Source organism: Crassostrea angulata, chromosome 9 (genome assembly GCF_025612915.1).
Source record: "Crassostrea angulata isolate pt1a10 chromosome 9, ASM2561291v2, whole genome shotgun sequence".
NCBI classification, from domain to species: domain Eukaryota; kingdom Metazoa; phylum Mollusca; class Bivalvia; order Ostreida; family Ostreidae; genus Magallana; species Magallana angulata.
This window is the reverse complement of record NC_069119.1, coordinates 34,836,973-34,864,388: the sequence shown is the minus strand read 5'-3', so window position 1 is coordinate 34,864,388 and position 27,416 is coordinate 34,836,973. Positions and strand designations below refer to the sequence as shown.

Below are 27,416 nucleotides of genomic sequence, written 5' to 3'. Positions count from 1 at the left end.
CCCCTATCGCCCTTGTTGTCAGCAGGCAAATTTAAGACTGAGTGGATTCCAATGTCTTTAAATCATTTAACTTTAAACACAGCTGTGTCTTGGGTGAATTCAAGACTGGGCAAAACTGTTTGCAAGTGTAGAAGGATGAAAATTACACAAAGCGAAAATAAACCAGTATTCATTAAACAAATGTGAAAAAACTGTACATAGTAAGCCCACCTCCCAAAAAATAGTACAAACAAAATCATGAAACAATGATTGCTGCATAATAATCCATATATCAAAATGTTCTTATAAATGGGACTGAATGAAAGAAAACTGTTCCCCTTTTTCTCATGAAAATATTCTGCATCAAACAGTTATTACAAGATGATGCATCAAACAGCTAATAATTACATGACGAAGTAGCAGCAAACAACAGATGTGCCATCCAATGAAGACATCCAGCAGAGAGTGTATCTCAGGACATGTGTACTAAACTATTGACATCATATACCCTAATTGTGACGACTTTTATCAATTATAAACTACTCAAAAATACAGTTCACAATGAAAAACTGTCACACTTATCATTCTATAAACTTTAAAAATGATAAATTTTAAAATCTCAACCAAATCAAGATATGAATTAACTGGTACACTATTAACAAAAAGGTTCTCACTGCAAACCTTATAAATTTTTCTAGCACACAATAAGAGACGGACTACAGCTCTACTAGCATTGCCCAGTACCCGGTGAACTATTGTCCACTTCATTCCAAATATAGAAATGAAGCTATTTCAATGCTGGATGATAATACTGTCCATGCATTCTTACAGGAAGCTTATATAACTGAAATCAAATCCAGCCATAATTCTGGCAATCATGACTAATAATACATATTAACACCCAAGTACTGCAGACTTCTCACTGATTAATTAAAAATCTCTTTCTTCAAGTCCCCTGATTATTTCTGATTATTTCTGTTCTTCACAACCAGCTGAGCTTACAAGTCTCAAACAAAATCGTCATTAAAAGTTGGTTCCATCTAATATTGATGGGGGATTATGTAATGCGCTTCAAGATTGAGATTTCTATACATCCCCACTCTCTCTCCTCTCACAGACATCTCTACGAGTCAATTCCCCAAGCTCACCCAAATCCCATCGGAAGTGAATAATTTACTGTTGAACACAATGTTCTACAAATCTGGGGTATTTGTTGGTGCAAAGCTGATCATGATAGCCCATTGTAAATCATATTGACTGACTAGCACACAACCTTCAAGATCATAAATCGTTTTGGGTTTATTTGAGTTTCTCAGCTGGAAAGATGTTTTCTGGAGAATTCAAACTGCACCAACTGCTCATGATATCTTTAACATTTTACAGCTTTAAATAAACAGACAAATAAATCAACTGTTTCTCTAAAACCTTGACGACAAAAAATAACATCAAATTTTTTGCAACAATAAATATTAAATATCAAAAATACCTGAATTCCACTTAAATCAGTGGCTACAAAATGTCTGCAAGGACATGCAACAAAATTTAAATTTTTTGGCCAATTTTCCTAGAAAGCGCTTGCTGCTCGCTCTTGTACATTAGAATGACAACACCTGATGTCAGTGAGTGAAACAATATTAAGAGGGCTGGATGGTTGTGGCTATTTTTCAGACTTTATAAATCTCCTTACAAAGAAGAGCTCTATAAAAAGATAAAGGAAATATATTTTAAAATCATAGCCAAAATATGAAATGAATTTCTCTTTACCAAATAAATAATAGTTTATAGGTAAACAAATCATTTAAAAAAAAATTAAGGTAGATCTGATGGATACTTAAAGGGCTTGATGGTCATGGCCATTTTTAGACTGTATTGATCTCCTTTAAAAGGAAAGCTCTCTATAAGAATATAGGACAGTGCCAAACTCAAAAGGCAAGATAAATGGATTTTTTCCTTACTAAATAATATTTTATAGCTAAAAACATCATATCTAAAAATTTAAGGAAGATCTGATGGTTAATTTGATGATTGCTCATCCAGCCTCCTTAAGGTAGATCCTCCTTAACAACAGATACCGTCTATGTATGGTTCACTATCAAAATTTTTTGTACATAATCATGTAGAACTTCCTTAACTACAGATGCCATTTATATGTATGGTTCACTATCAAAATACATTGTAATCATGTAGTACCTTACTTTCTGACTTGAAGGACTGATTAGGATACTACATGTCTTTACCTATCAGGTTTATTACTGACTGTCTACAGAAATATATAGGGTTGCAAACATCCATAAAATGCGAGGCAAAACCGTACCTACTATGTAGTTTAAGAACCTAACAAATTTCCGTAGGCTGTCAGTAACAAACCTAATAAGTGTTTTGTTTTGTTGAGGACCAACACTTTTTTGTTTATTGATAAAACTAAGAAAGAAATAGAATGTAAAAAGGTGTTACTGCCATCCCGATGATCCTGTTACTGTCTATCATTTGGTACTTGTCCACTATAGATATATAGACAGCAATCAGGTGATGCATTTTTGGGGGGGTGACAATGTAATATTTTTTTTCTGGGGCAAAAGGAAGTTATATTTATGAATGGAGCATGAACATATATAAGCACCTGTTTGTTAAATCAGTATATGACAACTTTGAAAAAAAATGCATTCATATTTCATTCAAGTAAAGGTAATTTATCAGATTATCCGAAAGAAAAAACTTATTGCAAAAAAAAATTATTAAAAAATATGAGCGCTGTGCTTCATTTTTGACCTGCATACTTAAGTCGAGGTTTCATATTCATTGCAATAAACCAGATCTTGAGTGACATTTTATCAATGACTTCCATCTTAAATGTTAACCTGGGATCAGTATCAAAACACATGTTAAAAAAATAAGGCTTAGTTCATTTCCCTACTCAGCAGATAGCACACACATTGAAAAATGGATATAGGTTGGGAAAATTGGAAAGTGATACAGTATATGCTATTGATCTATAAAGCTATATACGGAGAAATTCCATTACATCAAAATAGAAAGTAGAAAGTAACATTTGTGACGATCAAGTGCTGTTTAATTGCTGACACCAGATACATAGCTCAGTTGGTAGAACACTTAACTTATGATTTCAGGGGGCCAAGGTATGAATTCTGGTCTGGTCCAGTGGTCCGTCATATTTTCTCCCATCCGGTTACAGTGAAAGTCAGACAAATTCAAATACTGGTGCCAGACAGCTCGGTTAGTAGAGCACCTGACTAGAGATTCAGGGGGCCCTGAGGTTCAAATCCCGGTCTAGTCCATCATTATTTCTCTCATCCTGTTACAAAAAGCGATTGGCTACTTCCATCCTAGTTGCCATTACTTAAAATAGACTGTAATGTACTATGTGTATATAGGCCCGAGTATAAGTTCGCCTGACTAATACTGGAGTCATAGTGAAACTGAGACACTTATTGCCTCTGTGGGGTTTTGAAACCCGGTACCTCTGGCATGCCAGTCCAGCACTCTAACTATCGAGCTAAGAATTTAACTTACTTATAGCCAGAGCTAAGTTAGAATGCCATATACCTGGCTCTATCACAATAGATCTACTCCTGGCCCAGACTGACTAGTCTTTTGTTGATTCCCCCTTTCCAATATAATACAAACACTATTGACTGGTATTAATATTCACACTATATACAGACTCAAAAGGAGTCGAGTCAAGAAGATGGACACAGATTTTGTCAAGCACTTGTTCTAATGCAAATGGAGCTTTGTCTCTTGGACTCTGCTTTCTAAATTACCCCCCCCCCCCCCTTTTCTCTTTTCCAATGATGACCCAGTAACTGAAAATTAACTGTTGTCTAGCCCAAGACTTAACCTTTTGAAATTCCCCACAGCCTGACAATATTAGTATCATATTGGGGGAATACCAGATTCCTGGCCTTAGGGCAAAATTCCCCTCAGGTCAGATAAATATGACATTGGTAGGTTCCATGACATCAGTCATGACATTAGTCTTTGGAAATAACAGACATCCACAACAATATTGTATTGTATTGATATTGTTATCATTGTGTCTGTATTCCGCAATGAGACCCAATTAACTTGATTAGTCACACATCTGTATTGCGTCCAATTCTCGGCTGGACACTCATCCAGGCAGGGTGACTCAAACTCCAATATCTATTCTAGACAACAATTCTACAGAGAGAAACAGGAAGAGGACGCGATCTTTATTAATCAGGGCATTGGTCTGGATTGTCTCTGTGTGTGACTGTGCATGCATTCAATGCCTCATTAACAATGTAAGCTGCTGATGATGATGGTGACTTAGACAACACACCTGGCCAGGTGGGGCCAGGTATGGGGACTGGAGAAATCAGCCAGGTAAAGTGACACCTTGACACTTATGTTACGTGATTATACGACAAAAGGTTTGTATATGCATATTAGACAATCGTGTCATAAAAAGTCAAGAAGAGAATAGTGAAAGTTTGGTAGGGGGGTCATAAGGTATGTAGGGGTCAGCGACACATTTTGTTTAAAAGATGACTTTTTATTGGATATACATGTAATTATTATTGTTTACTCAGTAATCATAAAACCCGTAACACAATTCATTTGTTTCTCAATTTTAACCCCCCCCCCAAAAAAAAATCATCTTTTTTTTAAGAATTCAAACTTTATACAAATTAACTTCAGTCAAGAAATATCACGAATTTTAGGTATTGGTAAACAAGGACTACAGAAAAGAAAAAGGTTGAAAGAGAGTGAAAGAGATGTTAGGCAGTGTGGTTTTGATTTATGTTTCAGTGGCAATAAAATGTGCAGCAATCTGCATCAACCTGTCTGTGGTCTGTGCACCATGTGCATAAAACTGCAGCTGCATAGTATATGCACCAGTTGCACACTAGACTTTATGTATGTTCAAGAGGTGCAGAGAAATCGCAAATCAATCCTCGAACAAAACAATAAATTGATCTTGAACTTGTAAATAATGAACTCAGTTGTCAACAGCAGGTGTTTTCAAAAATTTTAATAATAATACATGAATGTTAGGTTTGTTTAAAGCATGTCTGGAGCATCAAAAACATGACATAACATAATTTGTGTTTCTTAAGTCTTCTTTTGGTTCTCAGTGCATGTTTTTCAAATTATCAACTACACCTGCCATTTTTAATGCATGCAGACATCTGCTTTTTATAAAAGCAAAATCAATTTCTTACTCAGTATATTATACCAAAAAAATACCACAGCAACGCAATTTCTTAAAATCAAAGTTCAAGTTCTTTTATTTAATCATGAAATCACGTCTTATGATGGCCAACTTTATATCTATCTGAAAATCAACATAAAATCAAAATAATTGATCTTAGGTGTTTAACTTAATTAGATGATTATCATTAACACAATGGGATTGCACCCTTTTAACAGATCCACTTGGATTACACACTTTAAGCCGTATTTTATTACTCCAATCTCTCATTGGTATTCATTACAAATATTCGATTACAAATTACGGCAGGAAACTTCGGATCAATAGACTTCGCCAAAAAAAATAAATAAAAAATTGAAGTTTCGTGATCGTCAAAGATAAATGTCACTAGATTTATACTGAAATGAGATTGCAGCAATAAAAGCTTATGTTATACGGTAAGCTGAGCAAAGTAAATCAGTAAATCAGTGATTGGTAAAAAAAACCACAATCGTTAAAAAAAGATGTAACAAAAGCCCTGATCCGATGGCGTGTGCCTACTTAATACATGGCGTAACTTGGTCCTTTCATTGCAATGGTAAAAAAAATCACAGCTTGTACCAGTTCTTATTGATTTTTTTCTACTTGATATCATGATATCAAAACTAGGACAACGAAGCTGTAACCTTTCCTATTTGCCATTTACTCATCATATCAAACTCTTCTATATATGTATTGCCTTGTCGATAATTCCGCGTCAACAAAATATCAATAATAAAAATTATCGCTATTAATTTTCATTTTTTTAATTTATCAATTCTCCTGGGAGTAAATAGCTCTTTATAAAGAGACTAGCATTCTCGAACTCTCTATTATAGATCAATACAGGGAGAATTTATTAATTAACTGTTTTTCTGTAGTTATCTGCAGTGAAGCATTGCGTACCGACGTCTAGATTTTGTCCTGATGGAGGGTGGACTACAAAGCTTATTGTACAATATGAATACTAGTACTACGTCTTTCTTTCCATCATAAACTCTCATTAGTAAAACTGCATGACCATATGACAACCAAACTTCTGTTCACAGCTTAAGCTGTGCGCATACAGCATGCATTTTCAAATCAATTATGTCCTTTTTGTGATCATTAGAAAAATTGATATTCTTACATGTACACTTGTTAGGTGGGGGTTCTTAGGACTTTGCTTTTAATCGAGTTTTTAAACACAATTATAAACATGACTTAACTTCAATGTCACAAGCTACAATGAAATAAAGTTTATATAATTCATAACAGAAAATTAAATCCTATTTCATATCCATGTATTAGGTACCTCTGATTTAATTCAGATTCGTTAATAATCTGCAATAAATTTGCATAAGGAGTTAACTTCCTTTTTACCCCCAGATGAAGCTTTATTCAAATTGGATTGTATACTTACATTGTAAGGTTTCTTTATGCAGTAGATAGATCCTTTCTAATGGAGCTTACATTCCACCAATCAATACTTTCTCTGGTAACATTCAAAATCACCATGCCGCTAGTTTCTTTTTTATTTATCCTCGCAAGAAATCCACAAATTAGGGGAGGAATCCATTCATTAGAGAACTTTCCTTTATATTCCTTATAAGCAAGGGAGCTTCCGCAATTCACTTTTCAATACACAATATAAGCTGGTCTGTGCTAGCATCCAATACATATATCCAATAGTAATGCCATTAGCAGTTGCCTGAATTTTCACAGCTTTTCCATCACATTTCCCTGAAAGAAAATTGAAAATAATCAAAGACCATAATCAAATGGTATTATAAACACCTTTCTCAGTTTTTATATCAACATCTGATCAATAAAATAGATTTCTAGTGACCTGTCAAATAAACATACACGATAACATTAAGCATCCATGCAATTTCTTTAAAAGCATTTCAACAAAATCATCACGTCAAAATGATAAGGGAATATACCTATATAGCTCCTGTCTCAGAAAAAATTCTAAAAATAATTTACAATTTCACTTTCTCCAAGTCTACGTTTTTTTTATAAAGCATCCTCACCAAACATTAACACAATTTCTCTCCAAGCAGTAATGTAAATCCGAGTAAAAAAAACAAAAACTCAGGCGGATATTAATAATAAAAATTCTCCTCTTTCACAAAACTTTCATATTTCAGTCTCCTAGCCGTGCTAGCACGCTGCTAATGGTTTTTCCCCTCCAATACAACATGTGCTGTCTAAGCCTCTGCCAGATTTGTAACTCATTCATCTACACAGAGAGAAGGAGAGAAACCAATTCCTCTATTCAGACTCTCTCTCTCTCTCCGGTGCACGTATTACTCATGCACTGCTCACTGTGTGTGCTATACCCAACACAGCTCAAAGGCACACTGAAAAATCTACCGTACTACTACTACAAATTGATTATTTTCATCTCTCTCTCTGTCTTGACTAGTTCCCATTCTCCTCTCTGCAACATCAGAAGCATGAGGGAACCAGCTTATTACAGAGTAGGCTCAGCCCCTTGTAACATCAATAATTCCACTCTGCTGTGTTGTCCCTGATACGGTAAACGACAATCAGTGGACCAATAATAATCTAGCAGGCCTCATTATGCGAAGCATGTTAACACAACAGTTAGTCATACACTGGTCAATATGTCAATACTGCACAGCGGAGCAGAGAGTCGTGTTATCAAGTTGAAAGAGAAATAACTCTGTTTATTACAACATAAACATCAAATCTGGCTTCATTCAGAACCCCAAACTTATACAGAGAGAAGAAATTTTTACAATTTTTCAATAGACTCAAAAAACATGATGCCGTAGTGTATTTTGAAAGAGCAAAATTTTTTAGACTCAAACTTGTATATCCAACTGACACATATCCACCTTCTTTTCAAATTAAAAAAATTAGATACCGGGTACACCCCTTCCCACAGATTATACACATCAAGAAGATAACTAGTTGCTTACCAATAATAAAGTAACTGAGCCATGACCTCAAATCAAAACTGTTTCAAATTCTAAAAATTCTTAAAAGTAAGTCAACTCGACAGAACTGAGCTGAAAGTGTGCTGCCATCTGCTACTAAACAATAGAGTAAGAATAACATTATGTTGGAAAACACACCTGTGCTGTCTATAGTTTAAAATCTAAATTCTTCAGAAATATTTTTGTACAAGTTAACCACTCTGAGTTTAGTATATCCGGTAATCCTTTTTGGTACAAGTTAACTACAACGTATATCTGGTCAATCACTCACTTCCTGTCAGCCTTACTGACCAGTGCGGTCTCACTTTGTCTATCGGCTTCAATCTTGTTAGATGCGTGCCTCGAGCCACTAAGTAAGTCTTTTTTATTGAAGTTATTGCTTAAATCTGTCAGTATTTAATTGTATTTTTGAAGTATAATTACAGATGGAAATTTTATTATGCAGATAAAACATTCTCAAAAGTATGGCACGCCATTATGGTCTTTAAAGTAATTTACATATTTTTTCTATGTATGAAGTAAGGTTCTATATTTTCCTATTTAGTAATTTGTTATTTCTATTTGTTGTAGTTTTTTACCAATATTATTCACGACGGCAACGTTTTCCACACAAAATAAACTATGAAACCCGTGTGACTTTTGTTTGCGTTGTGCGTTGTGCAAGGTTAGCTATCTGCCTGCACCAGGCAGAATAGTAAAAAATTAGTGAATTCGTTTGGCATGTCTGCTGCGGATCGACGGATACGGAAACTCACACCCAGAGGCCTCGTCATGTTCAACGAGCAGTGTGAAAAACTGAAAAGAAAAACCGATGAAACCTGGGCGGAAGTGGAGGATGCTCTTGTAACATCTGGAACATGCGCAAAGGACTTCCACAAAATAAGAGAAGTAGAACGTTTAATTTCTGTGAAATTCAAAGATTTCTGTATCGCTAGTGAAGACTATAAGAAATATCTACTTTCTCAAAATACAGAGGAGGCGGTCAACTTGTTAAATGAATTAGAAGTTTCAATGAACAAATGTTTTTCAATTGTAAAAAGAACAAGTGATGAGTTAAAGGAAACCAAATTTGAACTCCTTGAAACACTAAGTCATGTGTCGTCTAATGTATCAAGTTTTCAAAGAGCTAAAGCGCAAGCTGAAAGGGCGAAACTAGAACTGATCAAGAAAGAAGGTGAGCTTTTAAAACAAAAAACTGATATCGAAGCAAAAATTAGTATCGTCAGACAGGAGAAAGAAATCATCTCAGCAGAAGCGGACTTCACAGAAGAAGAAAAGATTGATCTTCCGATCTACTCAAGGGAACAGATGACGAGTTCGTTTATCCTCAAACACGACCATAACCCATCAAATACCGAGGATGGCCACATTCAACAAAATCAACCATATTTTGAACAGAATCCACCAATCAGTGTTCAACATCCAGAGGCGGATGGCCGACATCCGGGATATCTAAATGCAGTTAATCAAGGTTGTGTTCCTTCAATTCCAATTCATCAAATGCATCAATTGTTTGCGCCTTCTAATTCAGTGAATCCAGTTTGTTCTACCTCGATTTCAGTGCCTCAAGTTTGTGCTTCTCAAAATTCAGTGTCTCAAGTGAATGTCCCTTTAAATTCAGTGTCTCAAGTGAATGTCCCTTTAAATTCAGTGTGTCAAGTGAGTGTTCCTTCAAATTCAGTGCCTCAGATGCGTGTTCCAAATTCAGTTGATCAACGGAGTGCTCCATTGAATGCAGCTTCTCAAGTGTTCGTTCCCTCGAATTCAATGCGTCAAGTTTGTGTTACTACAAATTCATTGCCTCATATGATTACCGCTCCAAATCTAGTACCACCACGGACCGACAACACTTCGACAATGGCCGACTTTTCAAAGTTTTTGTTACGCAAGGATTTTCTACTCACAAGATTCACCAACTTTGATGATCGTCCAGAAAATTTCAATTCTTGGAGTTCTTCATTCCGGAGTGTTATTCTAGAACTTGGTGTCACAGAGTTTGAGGAAATGGATCTACTTGTAAAATGGTTGGGTCCAGAGTCCTCAAAGTTTGCACGCACACTGCGCTCCGCAAACACCCACAATCCTAGCCTAGGTGTAAAGCGTATTTGGGATAGACTGAACGATAAATATGGGAGACCTGAGATGGTGGAACATGCTCTAAAACAGAAACTACACTCGTTTCCAACCCTCACAAATAAAGATCATGCCAAATTGTATGATCTCGTGGACATTCTCACCGAAATTGAATCGGCGATGACTAATCCAAAATACGAAATTTGTCTGAGATACTTCAATTCATCTACTGGAGTACTACCCATAGTTGCCAAACTACCCATATCTCTACAAGACAAGTGGACCTCTCAAGCAGCTGGATATAAAAAACGGAATGATGTAGCATTCTCTCCATTTTCCTTTTTTGTCGAGTTCATCCGTGAAATGTGTGAAATCCGTAACGATCCTGGACTTGTATGTCAACCGTCCACAAACACAAACATGGCATACAGCAAACCTAGACCTACTGGCGCAGTCACTTCTCGTAAAGTTGAAATTGTATCATCAACTCCGTCAACACGTTGTCCCATACACAATGCTGGACATTCTTTGAACGAATGCCGTGGCTTCAAAAGAAAATCACTACGTGAGCGTCAAAACATTCTACGTGATAAGAAATTATGTTTCCGATGTTGTGCCTCACAAAGTCATGTGTCCAAAAATTGTACAGCGGACATTAAATGTGATATTTGTGGTAATCCTTATCATGTCACAGCGATGCACATTGATCGTCGTCCTTCAAACCCCGAATCCCCTACACCAGTCTCAACAGCGAAAACTGCCTTAAGCAATGGCGGGGAGTATGAAGAAGGAAAACATGGGAGTCGTTCTTGCGGGAAGATCGTTTTAGTGGACGTGTTTTGTCAATCAAATCCTGCGAACGTTATCCGTGTTTATGCGACAATCGATGACCAGAGCAACCGGACGTTGGTGTCCCCTTATTTGATAGATCGACTCGGAGTTACAGGAGAATGTAAACCCTACACTCTTACGTCATGCTCCGGTGTAACGACAGTCGCTGGACGCCGTGTGAACGGATTATGTGTCAAAGCCTTGGATGGTACAACTACATTCAACTTACCGGAAGTCATTGAATGTGATTCTATTCCTAGTGAGCATCTTGAAATACCTACTCCCAAAGTCGCTCAATCACAACCGCATCTACAATGCATTGCACCTTTCATACCACCCCTAGATCGCAATGTGAATGTTGAACTGCTCATAGGACGTGACTTACCCGATGTACATCATGTGCACGACCAAATTACTGGCAGCCAAGGTCAACCCTTTGCTCAACGTCTTCCACTAGGATGGGTCGTCATTGATTCAATCTTACTGGATTCTAAGCACACAAGAATTACCCATGAAGTCCTTAGCACGTTTATGGCTGAAGCGACAGCGATAGTCAACGCCCGTCCACTGGTACCTGTATCCACCGACCCTGAGGCACCTTGCGTTTTGTCTCCAGCTGTTTTACTTACTCAAAAAACCGTTGATTCAAACGAGGATTTTAAAAATCTCAGTGTCAGCGAAGTTTATAACATTCAATGGAAATTTGTTCAGTCTCTAGCGGAGAAATTTTGGTGTCGTTGGAAAAATGAATACCTGCAGAGTCTACAAGTGCGACGAAAATGGAAAGACACTCGAGATAACATCCAAGTTGGTGATGTCGTTCTTTTGAAGGACCGTGATGCACATCGCAACCATTGGCCGACAGGACTTGTTGAAAGAGTGTTTCCTAGCAAAGATGGACTTGTGCGCAAACTTGAAGTTCGTGTTATCAAAGATGGACAGTCGCGTATATATGTGCGTCCAATTTCTGAAATTATATTTTTGTGTCATTCCATTTAATGCTTATTGTGTTGTGACAATTTACAAAAACAGTTTCATGAACAACTTTTTGTGAACAGAGTACGGTTTATGCATTTAAGTGATATTTTCATATCAGACGGGGAGTGTGCTGTCTATAGTTTAAAATCTAAATTCTTCAGAAATATTTTTGTACAAGTTAACCACTCTGAGTTTAGTATATCCGGTAATCCTTTTTGGTACAAGTTAACTACAACGTATATCTGGTCAATCACTCACTTCCTGTCAGCCTTACTGACCAGTGCGGTCTCACTTTGTCTATCGGCTTCAATCTTGTTAGATGCGTGCCTCGAGCCACTAAGTAAGTCTTTTTTATTGAAGTTATTGCTTAAATCTGTCAGTATTTAATTGTATTTTTGAAGTATAATTACAGATGGAAATTTTATTATGCAGATAAAACATTCTCAAAAGTATGGCACGCCATTATGGTCTTTAAAGTAATTTACATATTTTTTCTATGTATGAAGTAAGGTTCTATATTTTCCTATTTAGTAATTTGTTATTTCTATTTGTTGTAGTTTTTTACCAATATTATTCACGACGGCAACGTTTTCCACACAAAATAAACTATGAAACCGGTGTGACTTTTGTTTGCGTTGTGCGTTGTGCAAGGTTAGCTATCTGCCTGCACCAGGCAGAATATCATTAAACCCTACACTCTTACGTCATGCTCCGGTGTAACGACAGTCGCTGGACGCCGTGTGAACGGATTATGTGTCAAAGCCTTGGATGGTACAACTACATTCAACTTACCGGAAGTCATTGAATGTGATTCTATTCCTAGTGAGCATCTTGAAATACCTACTCCCAAAGTCGCTCAATCACAACCGCATCTACAATGCATTGCACCTTTCATACCACCCCTAGATCGCAATGTGAATGTTGAACTGCTCATAGGACGTGACTTACCCGATGTACATCATGTGCGCGACCAAATTACTGGCAGCCAAGGTCAACCCTTCGCTCAACGTCTTCCACTAGGATGGGTCGTCATCGGTGAAATTTGTATTGGTAAAGTTCATCCTCCAAAGGAAGTGAATGTAAACAAAACGCATATTCTTAATGACGGAAGGTGCACCACCTTTCCAGTGTGTCACAACAATATCAATGTCAAGGACAATGATGATGACATATTCATACGAACACCATTTGACAACAAGATTGGACCTTCTGTTGAGGACCGCAAGTTTGTAGCTCTTATGGACGCAGAGTTCCACAAAGACACTCATGGTTTTTGGTCCGCACCATTACCTTTCAAGGAGTCAAAACCAGTGATGCCTAACAATTATTCACAGGCCTGGAAACGTGCTTTGATCCTCAACACAAGTTTAAAGAAAGATCATCACAAACGTCAACACTTCTTAGCATTCATGTCAAAAGTCTTAGCTAGTGGGGCAGCAGAAGTTGCTCCTTCCGACATACCTGGGGAATGCTGGTATTTACCCCTCTTTGGGGTGTACAATTCGAAAAAACCGGATCAAATCCGAGGAGTATTCGACTCGTCGGCTGTGTTTCAAGACGTTTCATTGAACAGTGTGTTAATGTCTGGACCAGACTTAACAAACAACCTTGTTGGAATCCTCATGCGTTTCCGTGAAAATGCAATTGCTATCAGTGGTGACATTCAGCAAATGTTTTATGCATTTCGTGTTCATGAGGATCATCGTGATTACCTCAGATTCTTTTGGTACGAGGATAACAACTTTGAAAAACCTTTAATACAATACCGAATGAAAGCTCACGTTTTCGGTAATACACCATCTCCAGCTGTTGCCACCTATGGACTTCGAAAAGCATCATCTGTTGGTGACGATGATGTTCGTAAATTTGTTTACAACAACTTATACGTCGATGATGGACTGCCGTCGCTTGCTACAGAATCAGAAGCAATCAACCTGATGAGAAAAACACAAGCAACACTGAAAAACAACGGAAACATTCGATGTTCAATCTTACTGGATTCTAAGCACACAAGAATTACCCATGAAGTCCTTAGCACGTTTATGGCTGAAGCGACAGCGATAGTCAACGCCCGTCCACTGGTACCTGTATCCACCGACCCTGAAGCACCTTGCGTTTTGTCTCCAGCTGTTTTACTTACTCAAAAAACCGTTGATTCAAACGAGGATTTTAAAAATCTCAGTGTCAGCGAAGTTTATAACATTCAATGGAAATTTGTTCAGTCCCTAGCGGAGAAATTTTGGTGTCGTTGGAAAAATGAATACCTGCAGAGTCTACAAGTGCGACGAAAATGGAAAGACACTCGAGATAACATCCAAGTTGGTGATGTCGTTCTTTTGAAGGACCGTGATGCACATCGCAACCATTGGCCGACAGGACTTGTTGAAAGAGTGTTTCCTAGCAAAGATGGACTTGTACGCAAACTTGAAGTTCGTGTTATCAAAGATGGACAGTCGCGTATATATGTGCGTCCAATTTCTGAAATTATATTTTTGTGTCATTCCATTTAATGCTTATTGTGTTGTGACAATTTACAAAAACAGCTCCATGAACAACTTTTTGTGAACAGAGTACGGTTTATGCATTTAAGTGATATTTTCATATCAGACGGGGAGTGTGCTGTCTATAGTTTAGAATTTAAATTCTTCAGAAATATTTTGTAGTAACACAAACTTGACGCATTGAATTCGAGGGAACGAACACTCGAGAAGCTGCATCCAATGGAGCACTCCGTTGATCAACTGAATTTGGAACACGCATCTGAGGCACTGAATTTGAAGGAACACTCACTTGAGACACTGAATTTAAAGGGACATTCACTTGAGACACTGAATTTTGAGAAGCACAAACTTGAGGCACTGAAATCGAGGTAGAACAAACTGGATTCACTGAATTAGAAGGCGCAAACAATTGATGCATTTGATGAATTGGAATTGAAGGAACACAACCTTGATTAACTGCAGTTAGATATCCCGGATGTCGGCCATCCGCCTCTGGATGTTGAACACTGATTGGTGGATTCTGTTCAAAATATGGTTGATTTTGTTGAATGTGGCCATCCTCGGTATTTGATGGGTTATGGTCGTGTTTGAGGATAAACGAACTCGTCATCTGTTCCCTTGAGTAGATCGGAAGATCAATCTTTTCTTCTTCTGTGAAGTCCGCTTCTGCTGAGATGATTTCTTTCTCCTGTCTGACGATACTAATTTTTGCTTCGATATCAGTTTTTTGTTTTAAAAGCTCACCTTCTTTCTTGATCAGTTCTAGTTTCGCCCTTTCAGCTTGCGCTTTAGCTCTTTGAAAACTTGATACATTGGACGACACATGACTTAGTGTTTCAAGGAGTTCAAATTTGGTTTCCTTCAAATCATCACTTGTTCTTTTTACAATTGAAAAACATTTGTTCATTGAAACTTCTAATTCATTTAACAAGTTGACCGCCTCCTCTGTATTTTGAGAAAGTAGATATTTCTTATAGTCTTCACTAGATATACAGAAATCTTTGAATTTCACAGAAATTAAACGTTCTACTTCTCTTATTTTGTGGAAGTCCTTTGCGCATGTTCCAGATGTTACAAGAGCATCCTCCACTTCCGCCCAGGTTTCATCGGTTTTTCTTTTCAGTTTTTCACACTGTTCGTTGAACATGACGAGGCCTTTGGGTGTGAGTTTACGTATCCGTCGATCCTCAGCAGACATGCCAAACGAATTCACTAATTTTTTACTATTCTGCCTGGTGCAGGCAGATAGCTAACCTTGCACAACGCACAACGCAAACAAAAGTCACACGGGTTTCATAGTTTATTTTGTGTGGAAAACGTTGCCGTCGTGAATAATATTGGTAAAAAACTACAACAAATAGAAATAACAAATTACTAAATAGGAAAATATAGAACCTTACTTCATACATAGAAAAAATATGTAAATTACTTTAAAGACCATAATGGCGTGCCATACTTTTGAGAATGTTTTATCTGCATAATGAAATTGTCATCTGTAACTAAACTTCAAAAATACAATTAAATACTGACAGATTTAAGCAATAACTTCAATAAAAAAGACTTACTTAGTGGCTCGAGGCACGCATCTAACAAGATTGAAGCCGATAGACAAAGTGAGACCGGACTGGTCAGTAAGTCTGACAGGAAGTGAGTGATTGACCAGATATACGTTGTAGTTAACTTGTACCAAAAAGGATTACCGGATATACTAAACTCAGAGTGGTTAACTTGTACAAAATATTTCTGAAGAATTTAAATTCTAAACTATAGACAGCACACTCCCCGTCTGATATGAAAATATCACTTAAATGCATAAACCGTACTCTGTTCACAAAAAGCCGACATCCGGGATATCTAACTGCAGTTAATCAAGGTTGTGTTCCTTCAATTCCAATTCATCAAATGCATCAATTGTTTGCGCCTTCTAATTCAGTGAATCCAGTTTGTTCTACCTCGATTTCAGTGCCTCAAGTTTGTGCTTCTCAAAATTCAGTGTCTCAAGTGAATGTCCCTTTAAATTCAGTGTCTCAAGTGAGTGTTCCTTCAAATTCAGTGCCTCAGATGCGTGTTCCAAATTCAGTTGATCAACGGAGTGCTCCATTGGATGCAGCTTCTCGAGTGTTCGTTCCCTCGAATTCAATGCGTCAAGTTTGTGTTACTACAAAATATTTCTGAAGAATTTAAATTCTAAACTATAGACAGCACACTCCCCGTCTGATATGAAAATATCACTTAAATGCATAAACCGTACTCTGTTCACAAAAAGTTGTTCATGGAGCTGTTTTTGTAAATTGTCACAACACAATAAGCATTAAATGGAATGACACAAAAATATAATTTCTTATCACGTAGAATGTTTTGACGCTCACGTAGTGATTTTCTATTGAAGCCACGGCATTCGTTCAAAGAATGTCCAGCATTGTGTATGGGACAACGTGTTGACGGAGTTGATGATACAATTTCAACTTTACGAGAAGTGACTGCGCCAGTAGGTCTAGGTTTGCTGTATGCCATGTTTGTGTTTGTGGACGGTTGACATACAAGTCCAGGATCGTTACGGATTTCACACATTTCACGGATGAACTCGACAAAAAAGGAAAATGGAGGGAATGCTACATCATTCCGTTTTTTATATCCAGCTGCTTGAGAGGTCCACTTGTCTTGTAGAGATATGGGTAGTTTGGCAACTATGGGTAGTACTCCAGTAGATGAATTGAAGTAGCTCAGACAAATTTCGTATTTTGGATTAGTCATCGCCGATTCAATTTCGGTGAGAATGTCCACGAGATCATACAATTTGGCATGGTCTTTATTTGTGAGGGTTGGGAACGAGTGTAGTTTCTGTTTTAGAGCATGTTCCACCATCTCAGGTCTCCCATATTTATCGTTCAGTCTATCCCAAATACGCTTTACACCTAGGCTAGGATTGTGGGTGTTTGCGGAGCGCAGTGTGCGTGCAAACTTTGACGACTCTGGACCCAACCATTTCACAAGTAGATCCATTTCCTCAAACTCTGTGACACCAAGTTCTAGAATAACACTCCGGAATGAAGAACTCCAAGAATTGAAATTTTCTGGACGATCATCAAAGTTGGTGAATCTTGTGAGTAGAAAATCTTTGCGTAGCAAAAACTTTGAAAAGTCGGCCATTGTCGAAGTGTTGTCGGTCCGTGGTGGTACTAGATTTGGAGCGGTAATTACATGAGGCAATGAATTTACTGCTCCAAATCTAGTACCACCACGGACCGACAACACTTCGACAATGGCCGACTTTTCAAAGTTTTTGCTACGCAAAGATTTTCTACTCACGACGAAAATGGAAAGACACTCGAGATAACATCCAAGTTGGTGATGTCGTTCTTTTGAAGGACCGTGATGCACATCGCAACCATTGGCCGACAGGACTTGTTGAAAGAGTGTTTCCTAGCAAAGATGGACTTGTGCGCAAACTTGAAGTTCGTGTTATCAAAGATGGACAGTCGCGTATATATGTGCGTCCGATTTCTGAAATTATATTTTTGTGTCATTCCATTTAATGCTTATTGTGTTGTGACAATTTACAAAAACAGTTTCATGAACAACTTTTTGTGAACAGAGTACGGTTTATGCATTTAAGTGATATTTTCATATCAGACGTCCTTACTGCTTCTATGTTAACATCTCTATACAGTTTACATTAGTCGAGCACCGCTACATGGCTGCTGTGTTGGTTTTGGATGGACCAGACTGTTGTTGTGTCTGCTAAATGCCCCATGGATTACTTCTCTCGAGTGTTATTACTGAAAATATTCCCTCCTCTCTCATAACAATGCATCTCATATCTGGACATCACAGTTTTTTTTCTCTTTCACCTGAGCTATATTCTTTGTTTCAGTTTATCAATTATTTGCAGAGCTGAAACAACACAACCTTTTGACTTTTGCCCTTTGACATTATAAGGGCCAGCTGTCAGAAATGACGAGGCCTCACAAATGATACAGCAAGGAAGAATCAGTTCTTGACCATCATTATAGAGGTTCCCTCACATAAATCTTACTGAATTCTTCAGGCAAAAGTTGCTTGCAAAAACCACTTTCTGAACTAATTTTTTATTCCTGCATGTTCAATAATTCATTGATTAGTTAACTAAATTCCAAAATCACCTTTTCTCACTTTTTCATAATTTCACACCTAGTATTGGAAACAAAATAAATCTAATATCAAAAATTATTTATAGATATTGTATAAAATTTCTTTTAAAAACAACCTTACTTACTTGTTGTATATAGCAATAAAAAATCCTTCAATATATTAAATTTTGGGATTTTTTTGGAATGTTTTTTCCCCCAGATATTAAGAAAGAATTTCATTTACTACAACATTATGATACCAATTTTCTTTGACTACATTTTAGCAAACACACAGGAGTTTGATCTGTTATGACTGATTATATACCTCGTCATAACATACATTGAATTAATGTGTTTTAACGACTCAGATTATGCGTGGATTACGTATGCATACCCTTAAGGGGTGAAACACATAAATATTGTCTCATAGGTACTTCCTTGATCCAGTTAAACTAAACTTAAAAGTTGTTATTTTCAACAAACAAAAAATGATTTTGTATAATTCCTTTTACAAGTTTTAAAGAAATATTGTGAAAAAAAAATTACTCAAAATTAAAATATAAATAATTACATGTATTGATTAATCAAATCAATCAAATTATCAAAAAATACTGCCTTCAATCTTCATTAAGGAAAATAATTATCTTGTAATTAAAAAATATCTTGTGTAAATTTTGTGAAGAAAAAAAATTTCAATTTTTCAAAAAGTGAAATAAATAAATATCAAAATAGAATTGAATATCAAATACCCTCAATGTTCATTTAACAAAACGAATATTGTATATAATAATACATCTTATTGGAACGAATCGTACGAAATGCTATATTTTAAAACCTTTGACATGTTTGGCCTTGCACTAATAGAGAAATCATTTCAACTGCACGACATTAAATGGCAAAGATTTCATTGATGGAAAGGCGACAACTTGTAAATTGTCGTTAAATTCGTCTCAAGGATACTTCAGAGCTGACACATTGAGACAGGATTAGAGCTAAATACCAGAAAAATCTATCAACCTTATTGTGCTCTACCGCAAATATTTAATTTGACCCATGTACAATGTCAGAATAGGTGTTTTAACGTTTGCATCCAATGTTTATTCAAATACACAGTTCCTTCCTTCTAAATCCTCTCCTTGCATTTAACATGAGTGGGAAAACTATTTAAAGTAATTTGTACCACTCCGACAAAGTCTGATTTTTTGCATTTAATACCTATGTCCACACAGGTATTTAAAATATATACAAAAACACAGTAGCTTATGTTTATTTAGAATAAAAATTCTCACACTTAAAAAACATCTTGAGGTTGTCCTTGACTCAACAACAAATACGTGGGATATCCAAATAGACTGGGTGCATTTCGGAAACCGTCATTATACTGAGGTACAAATTAAAACGCTTCCTCAAAGTATATGTCCCTCAAATTCTGCAAACGCATAATTTGGGAGAAAAAGATGATGAATTCAACTCAATACTTCCCAATTTTTTTTAATTGCAACAATAGTCTCAGACCATCAAACATTTTTACCGGTAGTCATTAATAGTTACAACCGCTCCTTCATAACAATATTTAATTCTTTTTCTTTTGGGGGGGGGGGGGGGGGGTGGAGGTCAAAAATTGGTTTTGGAAGTGTGGTGTAGATATACATTGCACTAAGTCCTATTTAACCAATGCATAATTAGTGCATACATTTACAGTAAATGCAATAGAAGATTAGGTTGTTCCTACGTAATTCAGTAATGCTAATTCAAGGCCATTGCAGTTTCCCCTGACTTCCATTTAATTCATTCATAATTTGGCCCCTTTAACTACGTGATAAACGGTTTCACAATAAGATGGTTATTCTGGACTCACTTTGGAGTTAAATGACAATATGAGTCACCCGTGGGGGTTATTTTTCTGCAGGGTTAGATGTGTTGTTTAAAATGAAGGAATAAAGCCCATCTAAGGAAACCACTTCCGATTTTTCGTCCCACTTTGACAAGAAGAAAGACGTATATGATTGCAGAAACGTGTCTTTTGGGCTCTTTTTCTACTACAAAGCGATCTTGTCTTGATTACAATGATAACAATATCATATCGTGGTGAAAATTAATGTTAAAAAAATTTCCTTTCTTCGACACAGACTTAATGTGCTGTGGAGATCAAAAGATTAGATTAAAACAGTTACAAAGTGGGGGCTCATATAGAGCTTTAATGGCTATCCTTATTTTCTGGAGGAATTAATCATTTTTCCTACAGATTGACTCAATAATGTACCTCTTAGACCTTTCCCAGGCAACTTTACGACAATCGGATAAATCAGATGATAAAACAATAAGAAAACTGGCTGTCCAATTCTGTCTTATTCGTAAATTCTTAGTTTCTTACACACAGTAGCTTTAAATTTCATAGCAGCAACAAGATTTGAATAGCAGCATAAAGAAATTTAACCCATTCATGTTTGTTACAATTACTGATATCTTGAACTTCCAATTATATCTTCATTTTAAAAAATGAATTTTTAATAACTGATTTTTAAATGATATCAAATTAAAATTAAAACCTCCGATAAGCCAATAATTTAAATCATTGTGAAAAATAGGGTTAAATTTCCATTTAATTAGCAAATAGGTCCAATTACATACCTGCACTTTTACTATAATCCCTACTGTCAGAGATAAATTTCTGCAGTGAATTCAAAAATTAGCCTCTATTTGGTGTTTACTGGGACTACCCCCCTGTTAATTGCATCGTGTTAATAATAAACTGCCTTCAGATCCTAGGGACGAATTCTTATAGAAACCTGTGTTAGCCCGACCAAGATAAGAATGTGATAAGTACCTCATATATCTATGCATCAATTAAATTTAATCAGATTATCTGCTGGAATTATCTGTCAGACAAGAGGTTTGGTTTATAATCACGGGGAGTTCTGTATTGCAACCATCTGACTTCACACAGAGCTGGGGGTCATCCCGACCAATTAGAAGTTCATTGTCTCCTTTTAATACAGTACTATTTAAATGACACGGTACCGTATCAAATGAAAAACTCAGACAAAATTTCGCATGCAGATGTTTGAATTTTAAACATTGCAAGGCTTTGCTGAATATAGCTGTATGACCATCTAATTGTGCAAATCAAAGGTTAAAAAAAATTAAACAAGTAAAATCTCCCTTCAATATATCATATATTATAAAGTCATAAATTTTTCACAAAGTCAATGAAAAATATAAGACTTTTTTGCTTTTACTGCAAGATAAACAGATGATAAATTATAATAAAATGTGTTAATATTACATGAGTATTTAAAGAAAATTTACAGCATTGTGAAAATCACTGCACAGTGCAGCAATAAATATTTCTGAACCAAAGGTTTTATGGGCCTGGCCACACACAGAACTGCTTCAGCTGAGATAAGCAACAAATAACAAAAGGGGGTTGCATGGGTCCTAGTTATACAAAAAAAACCCATCTTTTCTCCTTCAAAAAAAATTCCTCTCCATGCAAATCTTACATTGACTTGAGACTCAACAATAGAGTATTATAATCAATCATTTCATATTTCATAACACAGATTAATTCACCATGCCCCTGCTGAGCAATATTTTACAAAAGATGACAATCGAATCAAAACTAATATAATGCCAGAAAAAGAACGCCTACCAATATAAAATCACAACTGTTACAATACAAAACCATCTTGAAAGTATGGGGACCACTTATTGAAAACTAATTGCCCCTCTAATGGGCCTAGTGCTCGATCAAAGATCAAATATTACTGGTACTTTACGTAACAAAATACAGGTGAAGAAGAAAAAATCAGAGCACGGCGACTGGCGACTCCTCAAAGACAGAATTACGCGGGGACATCGATACTACTGCACACTTGCACAATGTGTAAACTACCAGATTACAAAGACAAGGTATACCTGGGTAATACCTGGGTCGTCTAATCCAAGTTACCTGCCAGGTGTGAACAGATCTTCTCTGGACCGCCCCACCTGTGCATCGCAGCAATGGGACTACCAGAAATATAGTGTTCAAATCAGACATATACTCTCTTATAATGGATGCCTATACTCCCTACCCCTTCTCTCCCCCCACAAAATTTATTTGGTAAAAAACTCATCTTAAAACTTCAACAAACTTCAACATACATCTTGTCAGATGAATTAACAACTCTTTTTTCACTTATGATCCAGAAGCCTTGTTTTAGATCAAAGAGTTTTAACAGGTATGTGAAAGTTTGAAAGCTAAAACTTTAATTGAAAGCTCAGCAGATTTTAGCACGAAGTATTCCTGATCCACTGTGGACTTGCCAGAGTTTGGGCTCTAGCTGGCTTATTATTTCGAGGAATTCTTGGGCACCCCCGGTATTGTACCCCTCACCCTTAATTAATTATATATCTTCAACGAATTAAGAAAAGTTAAGTCTATCATTCTTAAAAATTCAGTAATCCACCAAAATGAAAATGAAATTCCACATTAAGGTGTTGAAATCAATTAGCATCTTGTTTGTGATGTTTATTATGAGGAAATTAATTAGCACCAGGTTTGATGCAAATACCTTGAGCACAAATATCCCTGATAAAAAACATGCACAGCATTTACCACCATACATGATAGTGTTATATACAGTTATTATACCTTTTTCAAAAATTTTGAAAAATTAACTTTTTCATAATAAAGATAAGATCCCATCAAATTAAGGTAGCAAGGTAAAAAATACAAAACCATTGGGCAAAGTCCTTCTGATCAAAAGAAACACATCTTTAGTTAAATAATGTAGCACTATAAAACCTACTTTTCTAAGAAAGAATTAGGTACACACTAAGTTTCATATAGCATGGCATGGCCATGTATTCACAGGTACAAAAATATAATATGCCAATAAAAAAGTTCCCATTAATGTCTAATCTAGAAAGTAAAAATATCTTGAGAATTGAGTCTTACCTATATACACATGCAGTTGGCTGAAAACTAAATCTACCTCCCAAAAACCTGGCAATGTGTATAAAGAAATTCCTATCTCTGTTCGTTCCTTAACAGCATGTATAAAAGCAATCAATGAAAATTCCAAAACTTAAACCGCAATCGCTGTAAATAGTCATGCAACAGGCCCGCGCGTACTTTAAACATGCACAAGGATCGAGGGTTTTAATTTTCATTGGCGACATCTGCCGTTAAAAATGCATCCGTTGAATACTATACGGAGAGAAGTGACCCTTTAAATCAGTGACGGCAAATGATCTCCATGAGGAGGTGTTTACAGAGTATCTGTGTTTTTTTATTTTAAAAATAAAAAAAAAATCCCTGAAGACTTGTTTGAGTGCTCAGGTACGAGATCGTAATTCTACCTGGTAAAACTTAAAGGTGTTGCTATTTTATGACTGCAATCAAAGATCAATGTCTACTGTACGACATGCAGCATAATGTCTTCTCAGATTTTATTTCAATGCTTTTTTCTTTATGTTAATAGCTAGTGAACATGAGTGATAAAATCTGCGAGAAAATACATTTGTTATGAGGAACATTCTCCCTGTCTTTCATTACCGAGTCATAATTTTCTAAAAGAATATCAAGTTTCTACCCAATTAAACAGAATCTTATTAATAAATTCAAAAATTTTTCAAAAGAAAGTAACTTTTTAAAATCAATGTATCTATACATACAACTAAAGAAATAATGTCATGCATTATTATTTTTTAGTTTGTAGAATCATGAAAATTTCTTTATACCATAATTACCAGTTTAATCAATGCCTTTGAATCAAACTTTTTTTGACAAACAGTTCTAGTAGCTGCACATGCATCAAAACACACAAAATGATTTGATATTTTGTTCAAAAAATAAGAATAACCTACCTATACATTCACATACACAAGCTACCACTAATTTTTCCTAGCTAATTTTCACTTGTCCCCAACTTTTTACCAACGTTTAGAAGCCACAAAACACTTCGATACTGACATAGAACAGCAGGAGTTCTTCCCCTTAGATTGTGATATTCTTAATCCCAGGAAGCGACTGTGTACTTGCAGAGATAACTAAAATACAGCAGTACATACAGAAGTGACAGTATGTAAACAAACCAAAGAGGGCTGTTCTGGAGGGGTGTGGGAAACGAGGCACCCTCCAGATATGGATTCTGTCAAAATTCTCAGGAAGTCTGTCATTTAAAACATCTGTTCCCAGCATGCTTTAGTATACTTGATGGAGAGAATTAGCTTTTAATGCTTTACATACATGTATAAGCTTGTGAGAGATGTGAAGTGAGATTATGTTTGTAGGGTACTAGCTCTGGACAGGAGAACTTGGAACAGAGAGTTAAAACAACATATTGAAAGATTTCAAGCTACAATCACAACTCTTTATAGAGAGAGAGAGAGAGAGAAAGAGAGAGAGAGAGAGAGAGAGAGAGAAAGTCTTGGACACAAAGAGATGCACAGAAAGACAGAGGCAAAGGAGAGATAGACACAGAGAGAATTGGACAGAAACAGATTAAATCTAAAATCCAATCTCAGAGAGAGAGAGAGAGAGAGAGAGAATAAGATGGACAGACAGAATAAGAGATGAACACAGAGACATATTTAACGAGGCCGAGTACAGAACGAGTACGCACGCTTTCGCGCAGCGTTTCATTTGTATTGTGACGTCATCTTTTTGCTTGTTTGACGCCATGGCGTGATGGTTTTATCTGCAGATATTCAGCGAAATTTATTGAAAATGGCTCGTTTAATGCGTAAAATTAATGTTATATTGTGGAATAAACATAACTGTTTCGAAGTATAAGCTATATTTGGGCTCGGGTCGAAAACGTGAAGAGGGTTCAGCAGGCCAAACCCTCTGTCACGTTTTCTTAACCCGCCTAAATATAGCTTAATTCATATATTTCAAGACAGTAACCATGTATTTTATATTAATGACCCTTAATATGTGATGTTATATATTTTTTTATTACTTAAATATGTCTGAAGGCTTTAATAATACTATAAAGATCACCTTTTCCGCCTTTGTGAAATAAAAAATAGCCATTATCTGACAAATCTGGGAAATTGGGCATACAAAAATCAACTTTGATAAGACCCCTGGAACAAACCAGGAGGTAAAAGTTTTTTTTTATTTGACCATTTGATGCCTTTTAGCAATAACTTTAATATGTAGAACAGAAAAAGAAATCCCTAGGGCAGAAGTTTAAAAAAATGTGCAAAATTGATACATTTCAAGCGAAATCCCATAGGGTCCTATGTTAAAGATTAACAAACTTTGAGATGACCCCCTACACAAACGGTGTGGTAAATGTCTTATTTTTTAATCTTAAAACAATAATTATATCAGTAGAAATTCAGGTAAAAAATTTCATTAAAAAATCTAGGGCAGAACTAATTAGACCCGGCCTCGTTAATTTGATCATCATCAGAAAGAGAGTGAAAGACAGATGTACCGATAATTTGATCTCCATCCTAATTGTACCTGGTAGGCCTTTAAATATTTCCATGATCTAATTTCCCATTTTTATCTTTATATGAGGAAAAAATAATAGAATGACAAAATTTGACCAAAGAGATGGACACAGTGATAGAGAGATGGTCACAGATATGGACAGACACTTAATTTAACCCATGTCAGAGAGAGAGAGAGAGAGAGAGAGAGAGAGAGAGAGAGAGACTCTGACTGAAATTCTCTCTGGCCTTCCTTTAAATCGGAACTAATGAAGTATGAAGACATAAATGTACAGTATTTTACTATTGTTATACTTTCATGTTAAATACTGAAATCTGATTGATTTAGACGCAGTTCATAATTTTTTCTATTACCCTCAGCGTTAGCAACGCACTTAGCAACGGGTAACATTAAAAATTGTTACATGCGCGAAAATTATGCGCGTACGGTTCGCCGTAGAATTCAAGTTACGAGGGTCAATCAAAAAATACGAAGACTTTTGTCATAGCTATGTAACTTAACGTCATATCATTACTAAATTTGGAAGACATAATTTAGCAATAGTTTCAAACAATATGCAAGAAAAAAAGTTAATAAATTCCTTTATTTCTAAGAATTATTTAGAATCAAATCCTGCAAAAATGAGGTCACGGCGCACGGTCAACATTTGTGTTATGTCAACAATAAACCATATAATGTTGAAAGTATTATCTCTATAAATTGGGCTTAAAACCAAATAATATTGAAACCTCACATTAAGTATAGTCATGGAATTCCATGTTCCAAATAATGACAGGATATTTTGTTTTGTTGAACAGATATTTGTAACTAAAGACAGGTAGTCCTCTTTAGAATTGACCAAAAACATCGACGTCGCCGGACGTCACGGCGCAACTGAAAGTACAAACAAAATGGATTTAACCCAGGAAAAAGCCGATACAAGTTGTGAAAATGCTCAATGGTGCAAAAAATAAGTCAACAATTATTTGCAGGTTTGTGTTTAACTGTAATAAATTTTGTGGGGATGGTGGTAATTGTATTTTGAATATAAAACAGTCCGAGAGAGAGTAGAATATCTGTAAATATTTGGTCAAAAAATAAGTATCGTTAACCGACGTTCAGGGATATCCTCACTGTAAACTAAAAGATACACGGTTAGAAAATGAAAACTTCGAAGAACTAACTTATGATTCTCGAACAAATGTGTGAAAATAAGATGTTAAAGGGTTCAGTGCCATTCTAAATTGTAAGGAGAAAGGCACAAGAGACTAAACGTGATATAAAGATGAGGTATATCTATAAACTGTGCGTGTTTAATCTTGACGTCATGTTTTGAACGTTACCGTGTGC

The 27,416-nt window shown here is 36.1% G+C and overlaps 1 protein-coding gene across 6 annotated transcripts in view; it reads right to left on the bottom strand.

Moving 5' to 3' along the window:
- LOC128163538 (ras-associated and pleckstrin homology domains-containing protein 1-like) overlaps positions 1 to 27,416 on the bottom strand; it is a 188,930-nt gene that overhangs the window by 48,724 nt on the left and 112,790 nt on the right. For 2 of the 6 annotated variants that reach the window (XM_052827160.1, XM_052827165.1), the window contains exons 1-2: positions 7,120 to 7,454; positions 6,597 to 6,916 (exon numbers count right to left, since the gene is read on the bottom strand). In XM_052827160.1, the coding sequence (XP_052683120.1) occupies positions 6,597 to 6,598 (2 nt within the window). In that variant the 5' untranslated portion in view covers positions 6,599 to 6,916; positions 7,120 to 7,454. Of the gene's footprint in view, positions 1 to 6,596; positions 6,917 to 7,119; positions 7,455 to 23,576; positions 23,730 to 27,416 lie in introns of those variants that run through there. The other 4 variants (XM_052827164.1, XM_052827163.1, XM_052827161.1 and 1 more) reach the window with 3 other exon arrangements.